We start from the raw sequence: 26,524 nt of genomic DNA on the forward strand, positions 1-26,524 counted from the left end.
TTGGTGGACTTTCACAGTTTCCTGACAGAACATCTGGGGTCATAGATGCAGCAGCTCAGTGTGATAACACACCATTACAGCCGCATGGGAGTAGCAGACTATTCTTTCAAAGCGGAAGCAGGTTTTTTTCCCCTTAATCAACCAAGACATCCCTTTCTAAAGAAAGGAAAAAAACAACTGGATTATAATTAGCAGCCAGTTTGTGACGCAGTGCCTCGTGTCGTAGTCGTAAATCATCGGCCTTTTCCGTGACTTCTCGCGCCTCTTGAACAGGCGTTGCTGCGTATGTGACAGCAGACAGCGGCAGACAGCGGCAGTCGGTCCGGAGGACGAGATGATGATGGCGAACATCAAAGCGATTCTATAACAGGAAAAATTCATTTTTCGCCGACGAAGCCGGCTCAACGATGGAAGGACATATTTTTCCCGACCAGGAGCAGCTCCTTCTGTTCCTGAGGAGGCTTAAGGAGGTTTTCGACGTGTGTGACGAGGATGCTGACGGCTTCATCCGGGTGGAGCACTTGGTAGACCTCGGTCTGCAGTTCGGTCAAGGAGACAAGGTGAGCGGCTAGGGAAGAGCAGGGACAGACAGACGGATAGCGGTGTGTGTATATATAGCTGTGCACGGTTCATTAAAAGGCCTAACAAGGTGCTGCTGGTGCACCTGCTGATCTCCTGGCAACAACACACAAGCTGCCCTCATTTTTACATTTCACAGGTGTGCTAACGTCAGAGCGGCTGCTAGCTCTCAGTGACTCAGTACCAGCGTCAAGCTAACTGGTGGCACAACTGCTGCTCTGGTGTGTATGACAGGTGACAGACCTGGGATGTCTTCACTCTGTTTGTCTTTCTCCATATGTACCAGAAGCACATTAATAACCATTATTATTATTGTTGTTGTTGTTGTTGTTGTTGTTGTTGTTGTTGTTATTTGTATTAGTATTGATGTTACTGTGAATAAATAAATAAATAAATGAATAAATAAACAGCAGGAAGCACTGAGAAGGTCGGTAAGAGCTTCCACGGTCAGGACACAAAGATCCTAAATGAAGACAGTAAGACCCCCAATTCATAGCCTACACATACAGCCTATACATTATTATACAACAAGTTGTTCTGACCAAGCAATCTGATGGGGCAACAAAAAATTTAGAATGTGCTCAGATCAGGATGACAGCACACCTTACTCATCACTGAAGATATTACTAAGTAGTAAGTTCAGAGTTCAGAGTAAGTTCACAGTGTAGGTGAGTTACATGATGTCAAAAAGTTCAAAGCGGACATTAGTGAAGTACAGCTGTTATGATGAAGGGGTCGGGGGTCGGTAACTTTGGGCACATGTGCCACCCTTGGCACATTGTAGCTTAACCGATGACACTGGGTATGCAAATGAGCTTTTTAAAATGTTTAAGTTCAGGGTTTCCCACACATTCATTTATTTGAGGCGGCCTGCCAAGATAATATCTGCAGACATGTATTGATTTTCTATTTTTGGAGCTGGATGGTTCATTTGGAGCATTGTTGGAATATATTAAGCCTACATATTTGGTTATTCATTTTATGCATACTCAAGGCACAGATGGAGCAGCAGATCGCCAGGCGCTGTGATAGAGAAACTTAATTGTTAATTGTGCTGGGTCCACAAGTTTGTGCTCATCAGACTCTACAGCAGCTGCTACTCTTATCCATCAATGTAATCAGATCAGCTCTGAGCAGATGCAGTTATTCTCAAACTCCTCAAACTGCTGCCAAGGAGAAAACACTCATGCTGTGTTCACAGACCCACAAAAACTTCCAAATTTAGAGAAGGGACACAGAATGCCACAAGGGAGACACACACACACGCACAAACGTACTTGATTAGAGCATGGATGTGAATGACATCCAACGTTTGATGCCCATAACAAAATGCTGTGATTTGACTGTGAGGGAGAAGCTGCCTCAAACAATAAAAGGTGAGGACCTAGCCAAGCAGCATGAAGAGAGAGCATGAAGTAACATTATATTGATAATGCACACTGATAAATGAGAAAAGTTCAAATTGGCACTTCATATCAAAAAGGTTGCTGACCACTGGTGTCATCTAGACACAAAACAAAACAAAAACAAAAATAACAGTAACCAGCATAAACCATCATGTTCTGAACAGACACATTTTAAACACTGACAAAAAGTGATGGAAAACAGCAATTGATTTATTGTAGGAAGTATGTCTGACTCTGCCACGGTAGGTGGAGATATGCCCCCTTTCAGCTAGTTGCCATTGAACCTTCTTCAGGCAGATCTATTATGTCACATACCAAACAAGTTACTAGGCGGCAAACGCATTGCATGTTTAACGGTGACATCATGAACAACTTTAAGCGCTCTACATTTTGTATGTACTCTATGCTTGTTTTGTTTTCTTCCATTCTTCTTTTTTCCTGGCTTTCTTCTACATATTTATGCTGTTGGATTTCCTGGTCAAAGTCCAACCCGGGGACTATGAAGCGTGTGCAGAACGTATAGGCAAGTTCAGGTTGGGTTGAGGAGTATACATGAAAGCATAAATTGATGCATTATTTAGACGTGTTCAACTTTAGAAATCTGACTTACGATTTCAGTCAGACTAATGTGTACATGTATTTTGCACGTTATTCTGACTGAAAAGTATTCTTGACAATTTACAATCGGAGAGAACTTTAGTTCAGAACATGACAGGGAAGTATAACTACAATTGAAACTGCCATGTTTATTTGCACAAATGGGCATGGCCCATAACATTTTACTTCACAATTAAGGATCACTGCGACCAATTCTGATTAAACTTACTGGAGACTTGTGTAGGGATGTTCAGAACTGACCTACCAAGTTTCGTTCAATACAATTAATGGTGGACGAGCGCTAGGAATCTGATAGCCCAATTTTGTGATAATGCCAGCATTCTGATGATCAAGTGTGTGATTGATGTTGCCTCTTTAACCAGAATTAAACAAGCTGCAGTTACTTTCCTCAGCTTCTTGTGGTTTTAAACAACCATACAGTCATACATATTGGGATTCATGTTGATAAATTTAAGTGGACAGGGGGGTGAGTAAGAGCAACCGCCTCAAAGGAATAACTGTTTTGTGTAACTTGTGGCCATATTGCTTTTTAAAATTTTAATTCAAACCTTTTAATCAAGTTATATTTTTTACCAGGTTGTCCTGCACGCATGAAACAACAAGGTAAGAACAAATAGGACAGTATAATAATATAATATAATATAAGTAATATAAGGCAATAATAATAAGAAGGAGAAGAAAAGAAATTATCTTAATTTACACAAAGGCAGCAAAAGTTTCACAAAGGCAGCAAAATAAAAGAGACTTAAAGTCTTAAAATCATCACATTTTAAAAGAAATCTGATTACAAAACAAAACAATTACAAAAAACAATTTGGTGTATAAAAATCAATACAATGAAGATGTCCTTGTAGGAGTCCTTTCACAATGGCTAACCCATGTCAGTGCAATTCATAATTAGTCTCTCCGGGATTTCACAGGCTTTTTAGTGATTGCTGCAGCCTGAAATAAAGGTAGAAGAAGGGAGAAGGTAGATTTATTAGTCATTTTTTAAAAAAAGTTTAAAAAGATGAAATTACATTTGTCTGTGATCCTGCTACATCTTTGGAGGTAAAGGATGAGTTGATTAAAATCAGCAGATACTTTGAAAATTCCGTCCGTTTGCTTGGGCATGTTGCTGCTGGTGGCATCATTCAGTTTCTGCAGTGCATTTTTAAAATTTTCATCACAGTCTTGTATCCTTATGGCTCCTAACAAGGTACAAGGTACAAGGTAGATTTATTGTAATTTTTCTTAAACATGGTTTAAGAAGAAATTAAATTAAAGTTTACCCTTAATCCTGCTACATCCTTTATGCATCGAAGGAGTTGCAAAAAGGAGAGCTGAGGAGTCTCACAGCCTGGGGAAAGAAGCTGCTCTGTAGTCCAGTGGTTCTGCAGCAGATACTTCTGTATTTTTTTCCAGATGGTGAACAGACTGTGACTGGGGTGAGGTTGAGGAGCTATTGGCTGCTGCATCTACATACACTACAGTCGTCAACTGATTTCACTGCAGCTTTTCAAAAAATAGTTGCACTAATTTGAGCTGTTTTTGTAATGAAATGGATGGGACAAGTGAAAATTTGAAAAATAGTTGTGATGCTGTTTAACTTTCTGAACTTGGTATTGTGGGTATTCAGTGTTTAATTAGGCTCTATTTGTGATAGTAGGTGGTTGGGAGAGGATGTGTCAGCTGATTGCTGACAATCAGCTGTTGCTGACATTATAAAGCAGTGCTGAAGAACTGTCTCAGTGATGTATTCTCTTCCCGCTCCCTCTGTCTCTCTGCACAGCATGAGCTGACACACCTGCAGTGGTAAACATCGGACACAGAGCTGTTTAACAGTCCCAGCAATGTCACACCAACAGCGAACTGGCTCGACTCTGTCATTAAAGCTGCTGATCAATGTTGGGTTAGCTCTGTGATGCTAACAGTTACTCCTGTCAGTGTGTGTGTGTGAGACTCTGTTGCAGGTGCAGCAGTAGTGCATGCTGTGTGAATCGATACGTGGCTTTCAGCTTTACAATGAAATGAGATTTGACCCATTTTAAGTTGTCAAATTGAAGATAAAGTTGCAATGGTTGACAGAATTGCTAGGTTTACATTAATTGTTGTGATCAAAACATTGCAAAATATAGGAGGAACTGCATAATTATGGAACCCAGTGTTAGTGCAGTTGCATTCTCTTAGCACTGTGTCTTTTCCTAAGTTCTGAAGAATTCTACCTCACATCTTTTCTTGACCTCATGATATTTTCCACAGAAGTGAAGGAAAAGTGGTTTGGAAAGGAAATCTTTTTGCCAATTTGAACACAGCTGCTCTCTTTAGTTACACCAGATTATTCGGAGACTGTTATGTAAAACAGGAGCTTGGAAGAAAATAAATAAAACTCAGAGAAGCAATGGGATTGGGTAGTAGAGGAGGCAGGTTAAAACCTGGATGACCTGAGTGACACAGAAAATGATGTCTTGCAGTCAGAGTAGATTTTCATGGTGTCATGGTGATCGAGCCCCTGAACATGTTACTAAAAATAACTCAGTTGTACTAAGTGGTAGCTACTTCTTCATCTCCCTCCTCCCTTCTTGTAGCTCCTCTCATCTCTGTATTCTTTGTCACCATGGCAACGAAAGCTTAATGCAGAGTCTATGAGCTGATTGGTCAGTTATTAAGTAATAAAATAATCTGCTTAGCTGCTAGCAGCAGCCAGTGAAGTGATGCTCACTGCATCAGCCCTGTATTAAAATTTGATTCATTTGGAAACCATGAGACATCCAGAAAAGTTTGTTTCTGTGGTGATTTGTTCACTGCAGTGAATATACAGTATGAAATCACAACATGCAATTGAACATGTTTTGAAAGTCAAGCCTTCTCCAGTGTTCCAGGTAAGCTCTTGTGTCTGTGGGTTTTTATTTTAGTAATCCAGCCAAATTGCCACCTCTTTGACCAGAGTCACCACTGAGATCTCCTGTGAACTGGTTGGTGCGTTACCTAAAGAAGGTAATAGCTTAATGACTTTACTAGAAAGGCTGAAAGCCAAATTGTAATCCTGTCTAAACCAATGCCTAATGTCCCTGCTGCTGAGAGTCTTAAGGATAGAGGGTGCAGCATTTTGTCCATACTGTAAAGATCTCTGACGTACTTCTGTTTCTTGCAGGTGAAGAAGTTAATCAGGTACCTGGATCCTAACACTCATGGGAAGATCAACTTCAAAGACTTTTGCCATGGAGTGTTTGCCATCAAAGGTAAGAAATGCACCTGAGATATAAATCACGTACCAAGGAGGTATATCAATGAGTTAACTGAACCCACCCCCCACCCCCCACAGGTTGTGAGGAGATACTGAAGATGGCTGTGGGTCCTCGCACTGTTACCTCCAACCAGCCATCTGTTACTGACAATGGTTACATTTACCAGGTACAGTCTTGCTATCTAAAGCCATGTTCACACTGGACGCCGAAGTGCGCCGATATGTCAGTTGTTGCACAGCTGCCTGTCAGGCACAGTTCTTTTTACCGATCAACAAGCGTTTTGCTGCTCTGCTCTTTTTCTCGCACATACAACTCTGTACTGTATCTCTGTGTGCTTGTGTGTGTGTGTGAGTGAATGAATGAATGTCCCTGATATACAGCACAACATACGACCTCGTGTGTGATATTGCTTTCAAACAACAGCTCTACGAGCGTCTTTTATTTGTCAGAAGTAACAAGTGACAACAGATTATGACAGCTGTTGCCTAGCAACACAAACATTTTCCTGCGCGTTGCTTGCTAATCTGTGTTAGCTTGGTATTCATGTTCTGCACAGACCAGCTGCATTTATCTCTGTGTTTTCAGTGAGATAAGAGTCTGTTAACAGACAATTTTGCGGCCTGTGAGATTGACGAGTTAGTTTGATCAGACATTTTGTCACTCCAGCATGTGTCCACTTACTGCCATGATCTCCATCACCTCGAGTCCCGTATCAGACAGCGTGCGTGTGTGCCGGTGTCGCTTAGGCTGTGGATAGTGTCTACAGAAAATTAGCACGCTTAGTGGCACTTACGTGTGCAGTGCGAAGCCAGCAAAATGGTGAATTTTTTACTTTATAACAGTTACATGGAGTGTGCTGTGGTCTGAAGAGTCCACACTATAAATTGTTTTTGGAAATAATGGACATCATGACAAAAGAAAAGGACCATACAGAATGTTACCAGCACAAAGTTCAAAGCCAGCATCTGTGATGTATGTGGGTGTGTTAGTCCCAACCATTAATCCTGAAAGGTACATACAGGTTTTGGAGCAACATAAGCTGCCACCCAGGTGACGTCTTTCCAGGGACGTCCCTGCTTATTCCAGAGGGACAATCAGACACATTCTGCATGTGTTTCAACAGCGGGGCTTTGCAGTAAAAGAGAGCAGCTACTAGACTGACCTGCTGCAATCCAGACCTGTATGTTGGTCAACTTGAGTCATTTATCAGACAAGAATGGGAAAGAATTTCAATTTCAAAACGAAACATTTAGTGTCCTCAGTTTTCAAACGCTGAGTGTTGTTCAAAGAAAAAGTGATGTCAAACAGTGACAAACATGCTCCTGTTCCAGCTGTTTCAAAGTTGTTGCAGGCATCAAATTTAGAGTGAGTGTATTTACAAAAATAAATGAAGTTTATCAGTTTGTATTTTGGGCTATATAATTATCTTTCAAGGGGCCTCTCATGGATGCATGCATGTGTGTTCATGGTCACAGCTGAATTCTAAATTAATTAAAAATTTAAAATTAAAAGTTTATTTTTATTTTTCACTAGGCTGGCCCTTTTTACATTACCTACACAAAATAGTGTGGAAAGAATACACAATAATAATAATAATAACAAATTATCATAACTTATAAAGCATTTTTCAAGATTTGTATTACTAAGTACTCCACAAAGGCAGCAAAATAAATAATATATCAGAATTTAAAGGAAAAACAAGAGATGTTGTTAAGTAGTTTATTTTCGGGACATTGGAGCTTCACCACACACTGGACCCACTACAGTTTGTCTCTTCCTGACAGGCAGACTCCAGGTGGTGAGAGTGGGCAGACACATGTCTTCCACCCTCATTCTAAAAACACCAAAGCACCCCAGGGTTGCGTTCTGAGTCCCCTGCTGTACTCCCTGTACACACACACTGTGTAGCCATTTTAATCTCCAACACTGTCATCACAGCTAACAATGAAAAGGCCTACCTGATAGAAGTAGAGGACCTGACCTCATTGAGAGCCTGACCTGGGCGCTGCATATTGACTCAGTGGTGAGAAAAGAAAGGCAGAGACTGGTTTAACTGAGTAGCTTGAGGAAATTCTGAGTTTCCCCAAAAATGATCAGGAATTTTTACCTCTGCACATTTAGAGCAGTTGTCATCAGTTGCTGTCAGTCACCTCGGGCAAATTTAAGCTATCCCTCCCAAAAAATGGGTAAACAAAGGGTGGACTATGAATAAATAAAAAAAAATCACAGGCTAAAAAACAGCGCTCAGGACTAATGGCCAAAAACTTAAGAAGACTTTAATGACTGTTTGGCAAATGGGCTCTGTGATGGGCTCTCTCGTTTGTCATGTAAAAGGTTTTATCAAAGGTGGTTTCATACTTGTGTTTGATCAGATTTGTGCTCATTTGAAGACAGTCTAATTGCTTTGAAACAGGTCAGTTTCTTTTTTTTATAGTGTAGATTTTACTTTTATTTCCTTGGCAGAAAAAGGGGGAATAAATGACAACAAAAAACAAAACAAAACAAAACCAAAAAAAAAAGAAAGAAAGAAAACGATCTAAAAACATCAGTATTGGCTATCAGCCAAATTGTTATTTTTAGTACCGGTATGGGCCAGAGTTTCAACCACCAGCAAGATGCTGTAGGTTTTCTTTGTCCATATTCAGCTGCTGGTTTGGGTATGGATGTTAGCCAGACATCTTATTGATCAGGAAAATGATAAACGCAAAGCACTGCATACTTGATTGTAGCTGATGTTGTTGCGGAGCTCTCTGCAATGAAGCATTGTTTAAAGAAAAACATTGCTTTGCTGTTTGTAGTTTGTGGATAGCTCTGCTACAAAATGTCTTGTCTTCAAAAACAGAGTGAGCACTATTTAGATGATCTATAGCGCATGGTCTAAAGCGCATGGCGCAAATGCGTTTAGGACGTGCCAAAGTCCATTTTGCTAGTTAAACGACGGATAATCTGGGCACCAGGTGTGGCGCATGCCACCGAGGGGTTGTATTTAGACTCTGAATTAGTCATGGGTGTGTTTTAGGCAAAACATGAATGAACCAATCTGTGCAATTGCGATCTAAGTAACGGATTTGGCAAATTACAGATGTGAGTGGTGTTCTGCTGAAGAAAATGATCTGCTTGTGCGCAAGTTGAAGGTGCGTGAGCAGATAATTTTTGAAGCAGCAGATATCCACCAAAAGCAGCAGAGGTAAATCAAGTCAAGTCAAATCAATTTTATTTATAAAGCCCATTATCACAAATCATAATTTGCCTCAGAGGGCTTTAGAGCATCCCTCTGTCCTTAGATCCTCACATTGACAAATAAAAAAAACTTCCCAGGCATGAATCAGTTTTTGAAACTCCAGTATGGCCTTACAATGCAGAAAAGTCAACAGTGATGTGAGGAGGATGTGATGTCATAGGCTACAAAAGCAGGATCACCCCCATCATATGTGAGGCCACGGTGCCGGATGAACCGAACACATTTTATGCTCACTTTGACCTCCTCAATAAGGACTCAGCTGTGAAGTCTACTCCGCCTCCAGAGAACACTACTCTCAGTGACCACAGCTGATGTGAGAAAACTCCTGCTGAAAATGAATGTAAACAAGTCTGCCGGCCCCGGAACATTCCTGGTCGTGAACTAAAAACTTGTGCTGATCAGCTTTTTAATGTTATAACTGACATTTTTTAACATCTCACTCTAACAAGAGACTGTTCCCTCCTGCCTCAAGACAGCCATAATCGTTCCTGTACCTAAGAAGTCTGTTGTGTCTAGTCTTAATGACTACCGCCCTGTGGCTCTTAACCCCATCCTGATGAGGTCCTTTGAAAAAACTGGTTCTCCAGCACATCAAGACAACATCCCTGCCAGCCTGGACCCTCACCAGTATGCTTTCAGAACCAACAGCTCTACACAGGATGCCATATCTACTACTCTTTACTCAGTCTTCACTCACTTGGAGAATAACAACAGCTGCATCAGGATGCTGTTTATTGACTTCAGCTCAGCAATCAACACAATCTCGCCCCTTAAAGCTGATTGGAAAACTTGTACTGGAAAACACTCTGGGCATTAGTACAACACTCTGCAACTGGATACTGGACTTCCTCACATGCAGACCCCAGAGAGTTTGGATTGGCAGTCACACCTCCTCTACATTAGTGTTCAACACCGGAGCCCCTCAGGGCTGTGTGCTAAGCCCGCTCCTGTTCACACTGTATACCCATGACTCTATTGTGAAGTATGTGGGCGACACCACCATCATTGGCTGTATTACAAACAAAGATGAGAGTTCATACCGGGAGGAAATCAACAATCTTGCAGAGTGGTACACAGAGAACAACCTACTGCTCAACATCAGTAAAACCAAGGAGCAGATTATTGACACACACCCCTGTCTACATCAGTGGAGCTGAGGTGGAGCAGGTGAACACTATAGGTTCCTTGGAATTACTGTCACTGAGAACCTATCTTGGTCATCACACGTCACCACCCAGGTTAAAAAAGCACAGAAAAGTCTCTACTTTCTACAGAAACTTAGGAAGGCTAAATTCCAGAGCAAGAACCTGGTTAACTTCTACAGAGGAGCAGTAGAAAGCATACTGACTGGAAGCACCACGAACTGGCATGGTTCGTGCACAGCCCAGGACAGGAAGGCTTTACAGCAGGTGATAAAGCTGCCCAGAACATCACTGCTTCCCAACTACAGAGCATCAGTGACCTTGGTGAAGTTGGGTGTTTGCACAGAGCCCAAAGGATACTGACAGGCAGCAGCCACCCCAGCCTGTTCACCCTGCTGCCATCTGAAAAAAGATACAGATACATCTGCTGCCAAACCACCAGACTATGGAGCAGCTTCTTTCCCCAGGCTGTGAGACTCCTCAACTCCTCCTTTGACACCAAAAAGATGTAGTAGGATTTAGGGTCATTAATTTCATTTCTTCTTAAACCACATTTAAGAAAAATGACAATAAATCTACCTTGTAAACAAAGCTCGTCACTCAGCGTAAAAATAAGCAGAAACAGGAGGAGCCAGCTGATCTCTCAGTGCGCGTGTTGCTGCTGGCATATTTTGGTCAACTGGCGTCAGCACACGCAGTTCAGCCTCACGTCTTCCTACGTCCCGTAATGTGCCCTTATTTATGTCCAAGAGTCATCCCTGATGCATATTATTGTTGTGCAACACACAGCTTGCCACAAGGAATGCTCCGACTTTGATGGCTGTTTTGTAATGTTCCACCTGACTTATCCAAACATCTGAACCGCATGCAGGCACATCTTGCTATCTGAATAATCCGCCCTTTAAATAGCAGAAAAAACTGCTTCATTTGGTCAATGGCACATTCGCTTTCTGTTGCCTAAAAATAGGAATCCGCCAACAGTGTGCCTTACCGCACCTTACTTTAAGACCCACAGGGGTACGCACAGATGGGTGCAGGTACATTTCTTAAGGATGTGGACACCAGGTGTGAAAATAATAACTGCACCGGTCTGACATTAGCAATGACACTTGTGCTGCCCTGTGCGCCGCCTTGCGCCGAGCATAAGATAGATCCCACAAAAGGAGCATTCATTCGCTCAAGAGCAAGATGGATTGAAGAGGGCGAAAAGAATTCATCATATTTTTTCAATTTAGAAAAAAATAGACAGACCAAAAATGCAATAAATAAACTATATATTAATGACTCTTTGAGTGTAGATCAAGATGCGATTAACAATCACATATTCACATTTTATAAATATCTTTATAGCTCTAAACCCTTTAATCAAGAAACTGATCTTTTCCTGGATTTGGTTAATAACTGGGCCCCCAAAATAGATGAGGATTTCAAAACCCTGACAGAAGCTGAAATTTCTATAACAGAGCTGACCACTGCCATTTCTCAGATGCCCAGTGGAAAGTCACCAGGTCCAGACGGCCTCACAACAGAGTTTTTTAAACATTTCTGGACTGACATTCAGGGTCTGATTCACGATGCCTTTAAAGAATGCTTAGATAAGTCTAGTCTGTCACCTACATTGAAACAAGGCGTTATCACGCTTATACCAAAACCGAACAGAGACAAACTGTCTTTGGATAATTGGAGGCCTATTACACTCCTCTGTGTAGACTACAAGCTTTTAGCTCACGTCTATGCTAATAGACTCAAAACAGGACTTACTAAGATAATTGACGAAACACAATCCGCATTTATTAAAGGGAGGCATATTCATAACCATACCCGACTAATCTTAGATATGCTTGACTATAACTCACTGATCCCAGACGATAGCCTCATTTTATTTTTAGACTTCTTCAAAGCCTTTGATAAGATAGAACACCCCTTTCTATTTAAAACCTTAGAAGTATTTGGTTTTGGCTCAACCTTCTGTAATGTTATTCGTATGGTTTATAATGATATAAACAGTTGTGTATCTCTCAGCCATGGCTTCACAGCAAGGTTCCCAGTCAAAAGAGGTATTCGGCAGGGGTGCCCAATCAGCCCCCTGTTATTTATTTTAGCTGCAGAGCTGATGGCAATATATCTTAAAAATTCCCCTGAAATTAAAGGTATCGAAATACTAGGGAAAGAATTCATAATAAGCCAGTTTGCGGATGACACGGCACTTTTCTTAAGAAATAATATTATGGTCTCAAAAGTGATTGATAAAATAGGTTTTTTCTCGAAAGCTTCCAGTTTGACTTTAAATCTTCAAAAATGTGAACTCCTGGCTGTTCATGGCAGCAATCTAAATAGCATAGCCAATATCCCAATTAAAAACGAGATCAAATACCTTGGCCTAGTAATTACTAAAAATGTGCATGATAGAGAAGATTTGAATATCACTCCCAGAGTGAAAACGGTACAAAAGGTGTTAAATCATTGGCTTACACGGGACTTATCTATACTGGGTAGGATCCTCCTGTCCAAAACAGATGGTCTTTCAAGACTTATCTACGCTTGCCATTCCCTGCACACTTCTCCAAAAATGATTAAATATGCTAACTCTGTTATATTCAAGTTTATATGGAAGAACAAGACTCATTATCTCCGTAAATCACAACTGGTTAGAGACCATACTAATGGGGGCTTGAAAGCCATGGAATTTGAATCTGTAATTGCATCCTTTAGAATCAAATGGTTGAAAGATTGTATGTCTCAATCCCATTCTATATGGTACCACATTCCTAACAAAATTTTTAATAAGGTTGGAGGAATTGATTTCTTGCTGAAATGTGACTTTGATGTGTCAAAAATTCCTGTAAAACTATCAAATTTCCACAAACAAGCACTACAGTTTGGAAAGATGATGTTTACCCATAATTTTTCACCACACAACTCTTTGCTGTGGAATAACAGGGCCATTACCATTAACAAAAAATCCATATTTAAATCTGATTGGTTTAATAGTGGGTTAATGTTTGTATGTGATCTACTGAAATCAAACGGACATCTATACTCCTATGAGGACTTCACCACAAAATATAATATTGTTATTCCAAGAAGAGAATATGAAAAAATTTGCAAAGCAATTCCTACTCCTTTAATTCAACTGATACACAATAGTATGCAGTTTTCTTCAGTTACACCCTTTCTGCCCACTCTAAAGATTGGAAATGTCAATTTGTTGGATGGAAAATGTAACAGTAAATTGATAAGTCTGATTTTTAAACAAACAATTTTTGGTGACTTTAATTCATCCTCAATTCAAGACAATATAGAGATCTCCTTAAAGAGACAGGCCCTCTCCTTCTATATATCTTGCCCTGTTGCTCCCAAAGTAAAGGAAACTCACTTTAAAATAGTGTCAAGGATATACCCTGCCGGTGATTTTCTGCACAGAAGATTTAAAATTGCTGTTGATCCATGTGTCTTTTGCTCTTCTAAGGCTGAAACTATTGTTCATCTATTTTTTGAATGTCCCCGTGTCACTATGTTCTGGTCCGAAGTCCGTAATTGGTTATCCTTGAAAATAGACAACATACCCCCATTTACTTACAACGATATTATTTATTTTATGGATAATCTGGACGTGAACATTTCTGACATTGTTAATCCTGTGATTATTATGGGTAAATATCATATTCATACTTGTAAATGGAATGGAAGCCTTCCCTCTCTCACAGTGTTCTTATGTAACTTTGCCAATTACTTTAAGTCTCTAAAAGTGATGAAAAGAAAGACTCATAAGACTGACAAAATATATACATTTATCTCTCGATCCTTGCTCTTCTAATACCTAATACCTTGCTCCTTTGTGTCTCTTTTTGTTTATTTTACTTTTGCCTTTGTTCTTTTTATTCTTATCTGATTTTCAATATGACTCCTCCTTTGTTTTCATGATTATATTTGGTTGCTAATTTCCACCATTGATTGATTATTTCCTAGCCAAGTTTTGTATAACTATCCCTATCTTGTTATGTAAATTTCTAAATAAAGGAAGAAAAAAAAAAAAAAAAAAAAGATAGATCCCAGTATCTTACCATTTACAAGTACTAAAGTATGCTGAAATACCACAGAGGGTACCTTCTAGTCCAAGTACGATTAAGTTGTGTTGTTTTTGTATGATGATGCCATACCAATTACACAGAAAATCACTGACAGTGGGTAGTGTTTAAATCACATTGTCCCTCTCTCTGGAGTGTAGGCAGTATGTGCACATTTATTGACATGCTAATGTTTCATTTTGTCTGTCTAGAATGGTGAGGCTGAGCTGGTCCCTCCCATTATTGTGTGTACGCGCTCCTACCCAGAGTGCAGTGGGTATGGTAAGGGTTGTAGTGCTGATGGGGAGTGTGACATGGACAGCAGCACTGAAAACGCCAACAGCTCTGACTCTTCAACACAGCAAGACAGGTCAGTGACATCAATACCTGGGCCTTTCTCAGGAACAATTAGTGACTAGTGGGTGAGTGTCAGGAGCTGAGTAGGAGTATGAAGACTGTCACTTTTCCACTGCAAGAGAAGAGGCTTTAAATTTGTTTAGAGTGTATGATTTCATTCTTCTACTTTTTTTTTTTTAATTTACCACCTTTCTGTACTTCCTGTTATGCTACCCTAGCCACCCAATTGGCTCCGCGTCTGCGTCTGTCATCGGGGAGGAGCAGTTTGAGGACTACGGTGAAGGCGAGGATGTGGATTTTACTCCCAGCAGTCCTTGCCCTGAAGATGACACCCGAACAAACGGCTTCTCAGACTTAGGATCGTCCCTCCCCTCCAGGTTGGTGCTCAAGCTAGAGGCACATACCCTGAATGTCACTGTGTTTTTGTGAAGCCAAAGACAATTTTCCAGATTTTGGACGAATAAAGACCTATCTAATCTAATCTAATCAAATCTAATCTAATCACATATTCTCATATCTGGAAGCATATTTTTTATTACGTAACAGGAGTGCCACTTTTTTTTTCCAAGCAGGCTCTTTTCTTGGCAGACACATTATGACTTACCCTGTTTCAAACTTGATTCTGACTCAAAGCATGTTTCAATATTCAGTATTTTTAACCTGGAATTTTTTTTTATGTTGAAAAGCCAGACGTTAGCAGGTGTTAGCAGATTTTTGGGGCAGTGGGAATAAGGCACTCATGGCAGTTTGAACTTGGTAAATCAAACTCCAAACAAGGGATTGTAGTAAGCTAAATGAGCGCGTGAATGTTGCCCTGTCTGCTGCCATAGAGTGCTCAAGTGCTCCAAAGTAGGTATGACAACACACTTTCTAAAATGATACACTGCTTTGACACAGTATCTCTTAAGCCTTTTTCTGGACATTACAGGGAAACAAACTAACCCATCAGTAACAAAGGGGAAGAATTGCACTTGTCAGTTACTTTCCAATACCAGTGCAGGATGTCTTTATTGACCAGGGCAACAGGGTTATCAGGTTTTGATCTACCAGACTTAAGAGTGGAAAAGATGGAACAGATGGGAAGGAGCCTGAGTAACAAGTCTTTGGGAGCGCAACACCCGAGAAGCTCCCAACCCTTGAACCCTACACAAGGTTTGTTCCCAAAGATAGTCGGCACAAATTCATCTCCTAAGACAGAAGCCTCATCCATCTTTGCAACTCTCTGCTCATTGAGATAGGTGGCAACAACTTCAGGTACACAGCACTCAAATTGTTCAAGCAGACTCAGGTGTCAGTTGTTCATTGGATTCTGCTCTCGGAGATGTGCACTACCTATCAAATAGTGACTCACTGGCAGACTCAACATAAGTTTGCTTATCAACCTTACTGCTATCTCTAAAACTCTGGCTGTATGCCTCTGGAACTAGTTCACGGGACCACATGATAGTGCTCTCAGCCATTCGTAGTTCCAACTCTGCTCTGAAGTCAGGAAGATATAGGCTTTCTGAGTCCTTCTAATGAACACACTGCTACACAAGTGTCCCCACAGCACTAGGCCAGCCTGATGTGATGGCTACAAGCTTAAAATGAGGGAAATATTTTCAACATATTTCTCAACAAAATAACCATTTTAATGCGCCTGCCATCAAAACCTATATGAGAAGAGAGAGAGTGAGCACAACCAGACATCTGAGCAATTTCCAGCTCTTGAGTGCATTGTCATGCTTGAACAACATCTCCTTGTATTCAAGTAGCGATTGAATGAGCAAGCAGGCAGGCAGCAAGCGTTTTTTTCTTGAATGCCAAGTCCCTGAATTTAGTTCCACTGTGGCATCGGGGGTGGTGAGGGTGGGGGGGGGGGGGCTCTTTCTTAGCCATAAGAACTCTACTCTTAACTATGAATATTACTATTACTATAACTAGACTGTTGACTGATTGGAGCCGGTTCTGTGTTGTGTGAGCAAGCCCCCAGCAGCTCACCTTGATTTGGGCCCTTTCCTTCAGCAGAGAGCAGGTGAGCTATTAGCCTAGAACAAAAACCAAAAGCCCAGAAAAGCATACCTGCACCAGAAACTGTAGTCTCCACCCAGGTTTACTCCAAATCAAGAAAGGCAAAATAATAAATTAGTGGGCTGAAAAACTGAGGTAGTTTAGCTGGTCCACCCTTTGATTATCTAAACAGAATGAACTCCTAACCACTCAAAAGACAGATTGCTCTCATACCAGGCCAAAAGCAGTTGAGGAGAGTACTCCGGCACACAAACACCATTTTAGTCAAATTTTCAAAACCATCATGGATGAGCCCCCAAAATGTTATGACCCTGGATTAAGGGGATACTTCAATTTTTTGAAGTAAGATACTTATTATATTGTCAATGTAATGCATATAGTAGATGGCAGTCTGTGTGCTTCCCCTTTGCCGAAACAGATGGGACAACCACCCCACAAACTCAATTATGCATTGCTGTGGACGGGGGTTGACAGCAAAACTTAAAAAAAGGCCTGCCAAAAAAAAAGTGTATCAGAAATATTGCTGTTACAGCAAAAAAGGAACTAGCCAAATATTGCCATGAGCTGACAAAAAAATAGTAAGGTTCAATGACACCAAATAGCAGAGTTATGTGATCATTTGGCTAGCTAGCAATGAAGTTGCTCAGTTGTTATGCCAGGTTCAGACCAAGTCTGTGCAAGATGTTATGACTCCATAATTCACTACCTATCATTAAAACAGATCAAACCTGATGATTTATTTTCTGTTAGCTGGACACAAACTAACAGCCTCTCAACTTCATACATTTAGAGTATTTGCAAGTCACAGTAGTGGTTCATGGTTGTAAAATGTGACCATAAATAGTCACAGTCTGGAGCCCTGCAAAAGCACTGCTTTGTATGTGTCTGCCTGTGGGAGGCATAAAGCCTTAGGGGAGAGAGGGAAACACTGAAGCAAGTCTCATGTCGGTGGCTAAAGAAACTAGACAATGTATACTCTATGTTCGTGATAAAGTCTTTTCATACATCAATGTGGAACAAGCCAAGATGCAACGAGTATATTTGTATATTCACTCACCCCTAGTTCTGTGTCTGACTTTGGCTCTGAGCAGGCCGGGCGGTGTGTCTTGTGTTGAATTCCCACGTTCAGTATCGCTTTCCAGCTCCCCCTCGGCCACGCGGACTGACGACATAAACAAAATAAACAATATGGCATAATGTGAAATGATAGATGCTTTTTTATTGTCAGACAATGCATTTTATCATAATGCACAGCCCTAATTACAGGCACATATTCCTATGCTTTGTGGAAACAAACCAGTAGCTTCCAACTTCACATTGTCAGTATTAGATTTCTTCTACATTACATTAACTATTGCAATTTTTAAAAGACATTATTAAAGGATTTTTTTTCTTAAATTGATGCATTTTGTGAACATACTCTACAATGTGTGATGTTTTCATATGAAAAAAGTGCAACTTTGGTTACACAAATGAGAAGAATCCACTGATGCCTAATATGTATTAGCTCATGTACCCTAACTTGGCAAGTGAACAAGCTGACTGAGTTGCATATCCACTGCTTGGATCGGTTATCTAAAAAAAGTTGCCAAATGTGGGGTCAAGGACACAATTTTATTAATAAATATGTTTTTGCAACTGTATTTCTTAGTGTTCCTGTTAAAGGGTAAAAGTATTTTTAAAATGCTTGCTGTGATAAGGGTCAAAGAAAGCCTCTGTTGAACTGTTTCAATGCCACTGATATATGATCCAGATATTGCAAAATTAACTGCAATTCAAGCTTTTTATAATAAGAAAAGAATAAAACAATCTTTCTGGATCAGTATTAGCATATTTATTGTTGCCACCAACTGTACTTACTCTCGTTTGTTATTTATATCTATTTATAGTTTTAGCAAAGTCCTACATTTTTCATCTTCATATTAATGCATTCTTTGCATTCGCAGTGCTGGGCAGACTCCTCAGAAGATGAGGCAGCTGTATAACAGTGAGCTGCTGGACATATACTGCTCTCAGTGTTGCAAGAAAGTCAATCTGCTCAATGACCTGGAGGCTCGACTTCGAAACCTTAAGGCCAACAGGTAATACACACAACACATGAAGACAGGAGCATAAAAAGGCTGAAAGGACCAAACGGAGGTGTTTGGAAGGGAAGATACCTTCTGTTGCTGCAGCAGTTCAGTCAAAGCAAGTGGCTAATACGCCAGTGGAATTGAAGAAGACATATTTCAGGGGTAGATTTAGTGATTTTGATCTCGCTTTTATTTTTTACTTTTTCTCTAACTGGGAATGTTGATAGTGTCAGTGGAAGAAGCCCTCCAAAAATGTTTTCTAAGTAAAACTATTAACTATTTATTCTAAAACTATTACTACCACACAGTAGGGTTGCTTGATTAATCAAACAAAAATAAATAAATAAAAAATCAGGATCTCAGTTTACACATCTATGCGATCTTATCTCTAAATAACAATGAGTCACTCAGTCCTATTTCCCTGTGAATTTGTACAGTTAAGTCTGTGGTTAAAGTCTGTGGTGTTAAGTCTCTGCAAATTAGAAACCAATATTTCCTGTTTTAGCCGCTTCATAATAAAAGCTATTAAATAACAACAACAAAAAAAACATGCAATGTTTATTGTGAAGAATGTATAGGAAATTAAACTTCCATTGTTTTACAGTTGCTTAAATCTCCTCTAGCTGCTAGGCTAATTTATACAATTTAAAATGCCAAAGGCTTGTGCTAATTACGTTAGCATTTTGTATTTGTGGAGAAAACATGTTCAGCAAAAGACAAGTCTTGAGTCTGTGAATCTTCTGAGTCATAATGAAGCAGATTTGTGTATTTGTGTTTGGAGTTGTTAAGGGATGCATGATAATTTTGGAACGTCATCAGTATCAGCAGATATTAATGATGTTAATTCCACTATAGAAGAGACCTGATGATCACTTACATTAGGTGGGTAAAGTGGATATAGCGATTTGGGTATTGATGACACAGATACACTACCGCACAGGTCACAATGGTGTAGGCCACATAAGCTCTGCATAGGGCCTACGCACAACTATAAATCCTCTTTATCTCAAGACAAGCACATCATATGTGTAATGGTCTTTGTATGTTATTTATATTAACTTTACATTCTATTTTTTATATTCAGCATCATTTAAGTTCATCACTTTAATGTTCAAAACTAAGAGATGAAAAGAGAGGCTTTGCTTTTTGTTACAAAAGACTTCCAGCACTTTGATAGGATTTGTTATGTTAATATGGCCTGTTTAAAGCCCTGTCTGAACAGCAAGCATCACAGATGTGTAGGGAGAAAAATCTTGATTCGCAATTTAGGAAGAATCGTGCAGTCTAGTTAAAGTCCTGTTTTCAAATGTGTACTTCCGTTGAAATGTGAAAGAGAGGCATTATCTTCACAATGTAACTAAATTTACTGAACGTTTGCTCTTGTTGAAGCTTTCAGCTCTAATATAATGCTGGATAATTAAATAAATAATAATGTATCATGGGCGGCACAGTGGCTTTGTGGCACTGTTGCCTCACAGCAAGAAGGTCCCTGGTTCAATTCCCGGTTGGAACAGGGTTCGGTCCAGGCGGGGGCCCTTCTGTGCAGAGTTTGCATGTTCTCCCCGTGTCTGCGTGGGTTCTCTCCGGGGTCTCCAGCTTCATCCCACAGTCCAAAAACATGCAGCTCAGGTTGATTGGTGACTCTAAATTGCCCTTAGGTGTGATTGTGAGTGTGTACGGTTGTCTGTGTATATGTGTCAGCCCTGCGATGGTCTGGCGAACTGTCCAGTGTGTACCCCGCCTTCCGCCCGATGACAGCTGGGATTGGCTCCAGCCCCCCCGCGACCCTTACGAGGACAAGCGGTTAAAGAAAATGACTGACTGACTGACTAATGTATCATAGTTTAAGTGTTATATTTTATGAGTAAAATCAAAATCTGCAAAATGACCACTAACATGTCTGTCAGGTAAATGTAATGGGCAATAATGTTCTGTTTTGTATAGGCTCCGCCCTCTAAGAGCTGTCGCTTTTGGGTTTATCCCCACGTGCATGCGCAGTCGTGAAGATTTTCTTTCGCGCCATTGTGCCATGCATACGCCTCACTCAGGTCCACAGCTGCAGTATAAGAAAACTGCGTGACCTGATTTCTGCTCCCCACTTTTTCTTTAGCGCTTTCGCAGTGATTCCAAGGAGTGAAGATGAAGAAAGGAGAATGTACCGCTGGAGGGGTTCGCCTCTGTCCATCCTGCCATGCTGGCTACATCACGGACTATGACCTCCACGCTCGCTGTGAAACGTTTCTCAGCCTGCAATATGTTGGTCCAGCCCTCACTCCTCGGGCCTCGTGCCCCTGTTGTGTACTCCTGCCTGAGAAGGAGAAGCACTGGCGAGTTCACCGAGGTCACTGACTCCCTGGAGATGGGAACCAGTGATATTCTAGGCAGCTTTAATCACCTGCTGTAGAGCCTTCCTGTCCTGGGCTGTGCACGAAACATGCCATTTCATGATGTTTCCAGTCAGTATGCTTTCTATTGCTCCTTTGTAGAAGTTAACCAGGATCGTGCTTGACAGGCCCTCCATGGTCCTTTCGAATATTGAGTATCTAGTCACCTTCGAGTATTTGCTGATAAACATGACTCATATCCAAACATTTTTCCCTTTGCAAGTGCTGCAAACAGATCCTCTTCTCGGGGTATTGGATATTGTTCTAGTGAGGACACAGTATTCACAGTGAGCTTGTAATCTCCACATAACGTCCAGTTCACAGGAGCTCTGCAGACATAGGCTTCAGAGTGTTGTTTTACCTGGATGCCCTGATTGTAATGGCGGTGTCCAGAGAGACAGACGCAGCAATCCACATGGTGCAACTTGTGGAACACCAGTCAAGGCTGGGTTTTGCCATAAACTGGCGAAAGAGCTCTCCTTTCCCTCCTAGTCCATAATTGATCTGGGGGTGTGTCTTGATTCATTACACATGCAAGGTATGCTCTCTCCTGTTGCACATCAAGCCTCACAAAGTAGTGATGACTCTGTCTGTGATGCGTCTCTTGGGCATGATGTTAGCCAGTCATGTAGTGGTCCCCCTGGGGGACGACTACATGACTGGCTGGCGTTCTGTCAGCGGGGGTTCCCCTCAGGAGAGTTACGTCACATGTTTCAGTATACAGAGACACGTCCTCTTTGGGTGGGGAGGAATGTGTCAGTCTCAAGTTGTGGGAGGGAAATGGCTGGAGCCTCCATCTCTCCACATAAACTGCCTAAAGTTGTCCATAGTATTGAAAGTGTTAAAACCCTTCGCTCCGCTACTGAGGGACAAGCATGTAGTCATGAGAACAGACAACAAGACAGCTGCAGCATACATAAATTGCCAGGGCGGTGTTCGCTCAGCTCAGCTGCTAGAAATTTCCAGAAACCTCCTGCTGTGGGCTCACATGAATTTGCACTTCATCAGAGCAGTGTACATCCCAGGCAAAAAGAACCAAACTGCCAATCTGATGTCATGAGGGGGTTCCTCTCTGAACGAGTAGAGGATGAATCCCACATTTACTCACGTGTTGTGAGAAATATTCGGGAGAGTGGAGGGCTCATTATGCACACATACTGATTACTTAAAAGGCTGCCATGTGTCTAGACTTTTGCTCTGTGTACGCAGGCTTCAGGACCACCACAGTGTGTGGTAACCATCCCTATTGCCCTTGCAGCTAATGTACTCTGTGGATGAAGTGCATGCAGGTGCTGTAAATGTCATCTGCAGAGAGTGCCATGGCATAGCCATTTGTAACTTGACCTTTTTGGCGCTTGTGAGCTGGTGTGTTAGTGCTTGTGGAATCTGGTGGTCCAGTGAAGCAATCACCACATCATGCACCGCCCTTATCCCAATAGCAACAGCTCTTAGAGGGCTACGCCTGTACTCATCGAATCTGAGGTTATAATAACATAATCAGCGTTTTTTCTTCTGAAGCAGAAGTAGAAGTACACAGTAAGTCGTGTGTTGTTGAGTTAAATATTTTTAAGTGCTTTGGGTGCAGTCATACTTACTATTTGGGGCCCAGATGTGTTGCTCAGGAACCAAAGAAGTACAGTGTCCACTGTGAAATTGTTTGGATAAATAGTTCTTCAGAAAGCTGCAAGCAGCAAGACCACATGCTGAGCAACTACCCCTGTTTTGAGTGGGCTTTGCAGGGCTCTGCGCATGTTGCCAGTTATGTGAGAGGTCTAGAAATGGTCAGGCCTGTCAGAAGCTGCCCTGCATTTTGCACTACATTATGGCTTCAGCAAGTTCCAGGACACCACAATCAATGTCACTGATGACATCAATGAACTCTCTTGAGTTCTGTATCCTAACAAGCACTAACAAGTACATTCTAGTGACCTTTTTTTACAGCCTGTATCCTAACAAGTACACATTATTGTCCTTTTTCATACCCTGCATGCTACCAGGTACAAATTGCAGTCCTTTCTTCACACCCTAAACCCTAACAATTATATTTAAGTTTCCTTTTTTCATACCCTGTATCATAACAAGTACATATCAGTGTCCTTTTATCACAATATGCATCCTAACAAATATATACGTGTCCTTTTTTTACACCCTGCATCCAACCAAGTACATACTAGTGTCCTTTTTTCACAACCAGCATCTTAACAAAGATATTGCTTTTCAGATCCTGCAACCTAACAAGAACATTCCAGTGTCATTTTTCATACCCTGCAGCCTAAGAAGTACATACTAGTGTATTTTTGTCATTCACCTTAATAAGTACAAACTAGTGTTCTTTTTTCATACCTTGCATCTTAACAAGTACATACTAGTGTCCTTTCCCTTGCAGTACACAGTAGTGTCTTTTTTATACCTTCTATCTTAAGTAAACACTTGTGTTGTTTTTATACCATATACCTTATCAAGTACATACTAGTATCCTTTTTACACCCTGCATTCTAACAAGTATATACGATTTTCCTTTTTCATACCTTGTATCCTAACAAGCACATGCTAGTGTCCTTTTTTTCATCCTTCACCTTAACAAGTACACGAGTATGCTTATATGTACCTTACACATAAATAGGTACACATTATTTTTTATGCTTAGCACCCTGACAGTTACACACTAGTATAATTTTTCATACCCTACATCTAATAAGTACACACCATTTTCCATTCTCAGGAGTAGTTGGAGAAGTTGAATCAAAGCTGGAGTTTACAAAACAAAAGGAAAGCAAAGAAAATCCTTCCTACATTTGGATTAACTTGAAAATTGTTATTAACAAAGAAGATAAGAATCTGGAGTTTGTGATAAGTGTGGCAAAGTTTTCATTTACAACAGGCACAAATCCTTTTTATACACTACATCCTAACAAGTACATGTTTGTATGCCTCCATGTACCCTACAATGTAACAGGTACACAATCCTGTCCTTTTCTTACCCTACACCCTAACAGGTACAGATGTCTCATGCATTGGGTGGCATGGCATTTACAAACTTTATGTACTACTACTGAGCAGCCAATATAGGGGCATTGTTGTATTGGAGGAGGAGTGATGTTATCAGTCCCAAGTGGACACTATTGGAAGTACTATCCATTGGATCTACCTCCCCAGTAGCTTTACTTTGTTCTAAATTACCATATAAACAGCCAATCTCTAGCTTCTCCTCAAATCCAGTGTTATTCATTCTGTTAAAATCTGGAACTAATTTAGATGGTCATTTAATCTAACTAATCTAATCTAACTCTCACATGCTCCACCAGTGACAAAAAATCATGTTTACCCTGTCAGTAATGGATAGATCTTTTGATGTTTGATTGAGAAATGGAATAAAAACACTATCTGATCTATACATCAAAAACATGTTTGCCACTTTTGAACAGTTACCACAGAAATTCAATATTCATAAAACACATTTTTACGGGTATTTACAACTCAGAGGTTTTGTTGTGTCCAATTCAGACTGTTGACCTGTATGCCCTACCACAACTCTGCTGGACTCAGTGTTTAAGTATACAGCAGATATAAGACAGATTATAAGCAAATTTTATATATTGCTCAACTCACATAACTTGCCAGACCTGGACTCTCTCAAACATAAATGGAAACAGACCTGGACAAAATTATAACAGAGGAGATCTGGCAAAAAAATTATACAGAGGATTCACTCTTCACTCATTCACTTTCAGTCTGCCTCCGGCATGCTGTTATTCAGTTAAAAGTTGTATATCGTCTTCTTGGTCCGTCCATTCATCTTCTTGGCAATCCATCTTAGATGCCTTTTCCAGTATTTGTGGGAAAACAATAGACCCTTCTCTATTCTCTATTCTCTACTTTTTGGTGTGGCCCCAGCAGGTGCTCCTTTCAGTGGGTGTAGTATTAATTTGATTGCCTTTTGCTTTCCGCAGGCCAGAAAGCTTATATTATCAAAATGGAGTGATTCTTATATTACTATTATTATTATTAATATTTGTAATATTTACTTATTTGTCATTGCTTATTAGGCATTCTTTGAATTTTGTTTTATTGTTGTTATTTCCTTTCTTTTCTTTTTTAAATGGTTGAAGAGGGAGGTTGGGTAGGAACTTCTTTTTCCAGATGTTTCATGTCCAATCTGTATTTGTTTAGTTGTATTTATTTTGTTTTTTTTTTACATATTTGGAAATAAAAAAAGACCTTGATAAAAAGATACTCACTCCAAATGCACTCCAACAGGTACACGTTAGTTCTCTTCAATATACCCTTAATCGGCAAATGTTGACACTAGTGTCCTTTTTCATATCCCACAGCCTAACCAGTACACACAAGTGGTCTTTTTCATACCCTACACCCGAACAAGTTCAGAATTTTGTCGCTTCACTTACAACCTAACAGGTACACATTAGAATGCTTCTATGTATGCTACTCACTAACACACCAATATTAAATAATATAATATAATATATTATATAAATATATAATATATTCAACAGCTCAAAAAAAAGCTAAAAAAAAAGCTTATTCCCACAGCACAAGACACGCTATCATCTGGCTTTTAAATGCAATGGGAATGCGTATGATCGGCATTCACACCCAGGTCAAATGACTCTGCAGTAGACAGGTTTTTATTGCCCCTGGCTCCAATCGGCTTTGATGGGAACACAACACCCAAGTGAACACTGTAAATTCAGCTCCTAAACCGGTGAGACACAATGACACGCTGTCACTAATTACTGTCTGTGTTCACCAAAGCTGTGCTAACACATTGTTCCAAATTAGTCTGCACCTAGTTTGAAAGAGAGACTGAACAGGCAAGAGATATTTAAAGAGAAGAAAACACTGAAAAGTGTTGAAAGACCTCTGTTCCTGCTGCTGTTGTGTACTGCGCGGATACACTTAAAAAAAAAACAACACACACGCTAGCTGACCGACACTCTCCAGAGGTGAGTTCAGTGGCATTGGGAATACAACTAGTCATTCATATTTAGGGGGTTTACCCATGTTTAAACATCCTGCGTGCACACACTAATTTTGGTGGGAATATAAGTATCCTAACAGGTACACACTAGCTCCCTTCTGTATACCACCCACCCTAAAAGGTATAAAATGTTTTTTTTCATAACCTGCATCCTAACAAGAACACGTTCTCTTCACACTGACAGGTATGCAATAGTGCTATTCTATTTACCCTATACCTTAACCAGTACACATTAGTATGCTTCTATAGTTACAGACTATTGCCCTTCTATATATAATACCCTAAAAGGTACATGCTAGTGTTCTTTTTTTCCTTACACCCTAATAAGTACACATTAGTATCCTACTTTATATTCTACAAACTAACAGGTACATACTAGTGCCATACTCTGCACCCTAACTCAATTGTGATTTAGTCTCTCT

The 26,524-nt window shown here is 40.4% G+C and overlaps 1 protein-coding gene across 1 annotated transcript in view; it reads left to right on the plus strand.

Annotated features, from left to right (window-relative positions):
• Positions 1 to 324: 324 nt before the first annotated feature.
• The window catches only part of rab11fip4a (RAB11 family interacting protein 4 (class II) a), a 40,859-nt gene continuing 14,659 nt past the window's right edge, over positions 325 to 26,524 (plus strand). Inside the window, exons 1-6 of the mRNA XM_042505509.1 lie at positions 325 to 560; positions 5,737 to 5,824; positions 5,908 to 5,996; positions 14,493 to 14,650; positions 14,856 to 15,014; positions 18,594 to 18,728. Coding sequence (XP_042361443.1) covers positions 408 to 560; positions 5,737 to 5,824; positions 5,908 to 5,996; positions 14,493 to 14,650; positions 14,856 to 15,014; positions 18,594 to 18,728 — 782 coding nt within the window. The 5' untranslated portion in view covers positions 325 to 407. The remainder of the gene's footprint in view (positions 561 to 5,736; positions 5,825 to 5,907; positions 5,997 to 14,492; positions 14,651 to 14,855; positions 15,015 to 18,593; positions 18,729 to 26,524) is intronic.

The sequence above is a fragment of the Plectropomus leopardus genome, chromosome 17 (genome assembly GCF_008729295.1).
Source record: "Plectropomus leopardus isolate mb chromosome 17, YSFRI_Pleo_2.0, whole genome shotgun sequence".
In the NCBI taxonomy this organism is placed as follows: Eukaryota; Metazoa; Chordata; class Actinopteri; order Perciformes; family Serranidae; genus Plectropomus; species Plectropomus leopardus.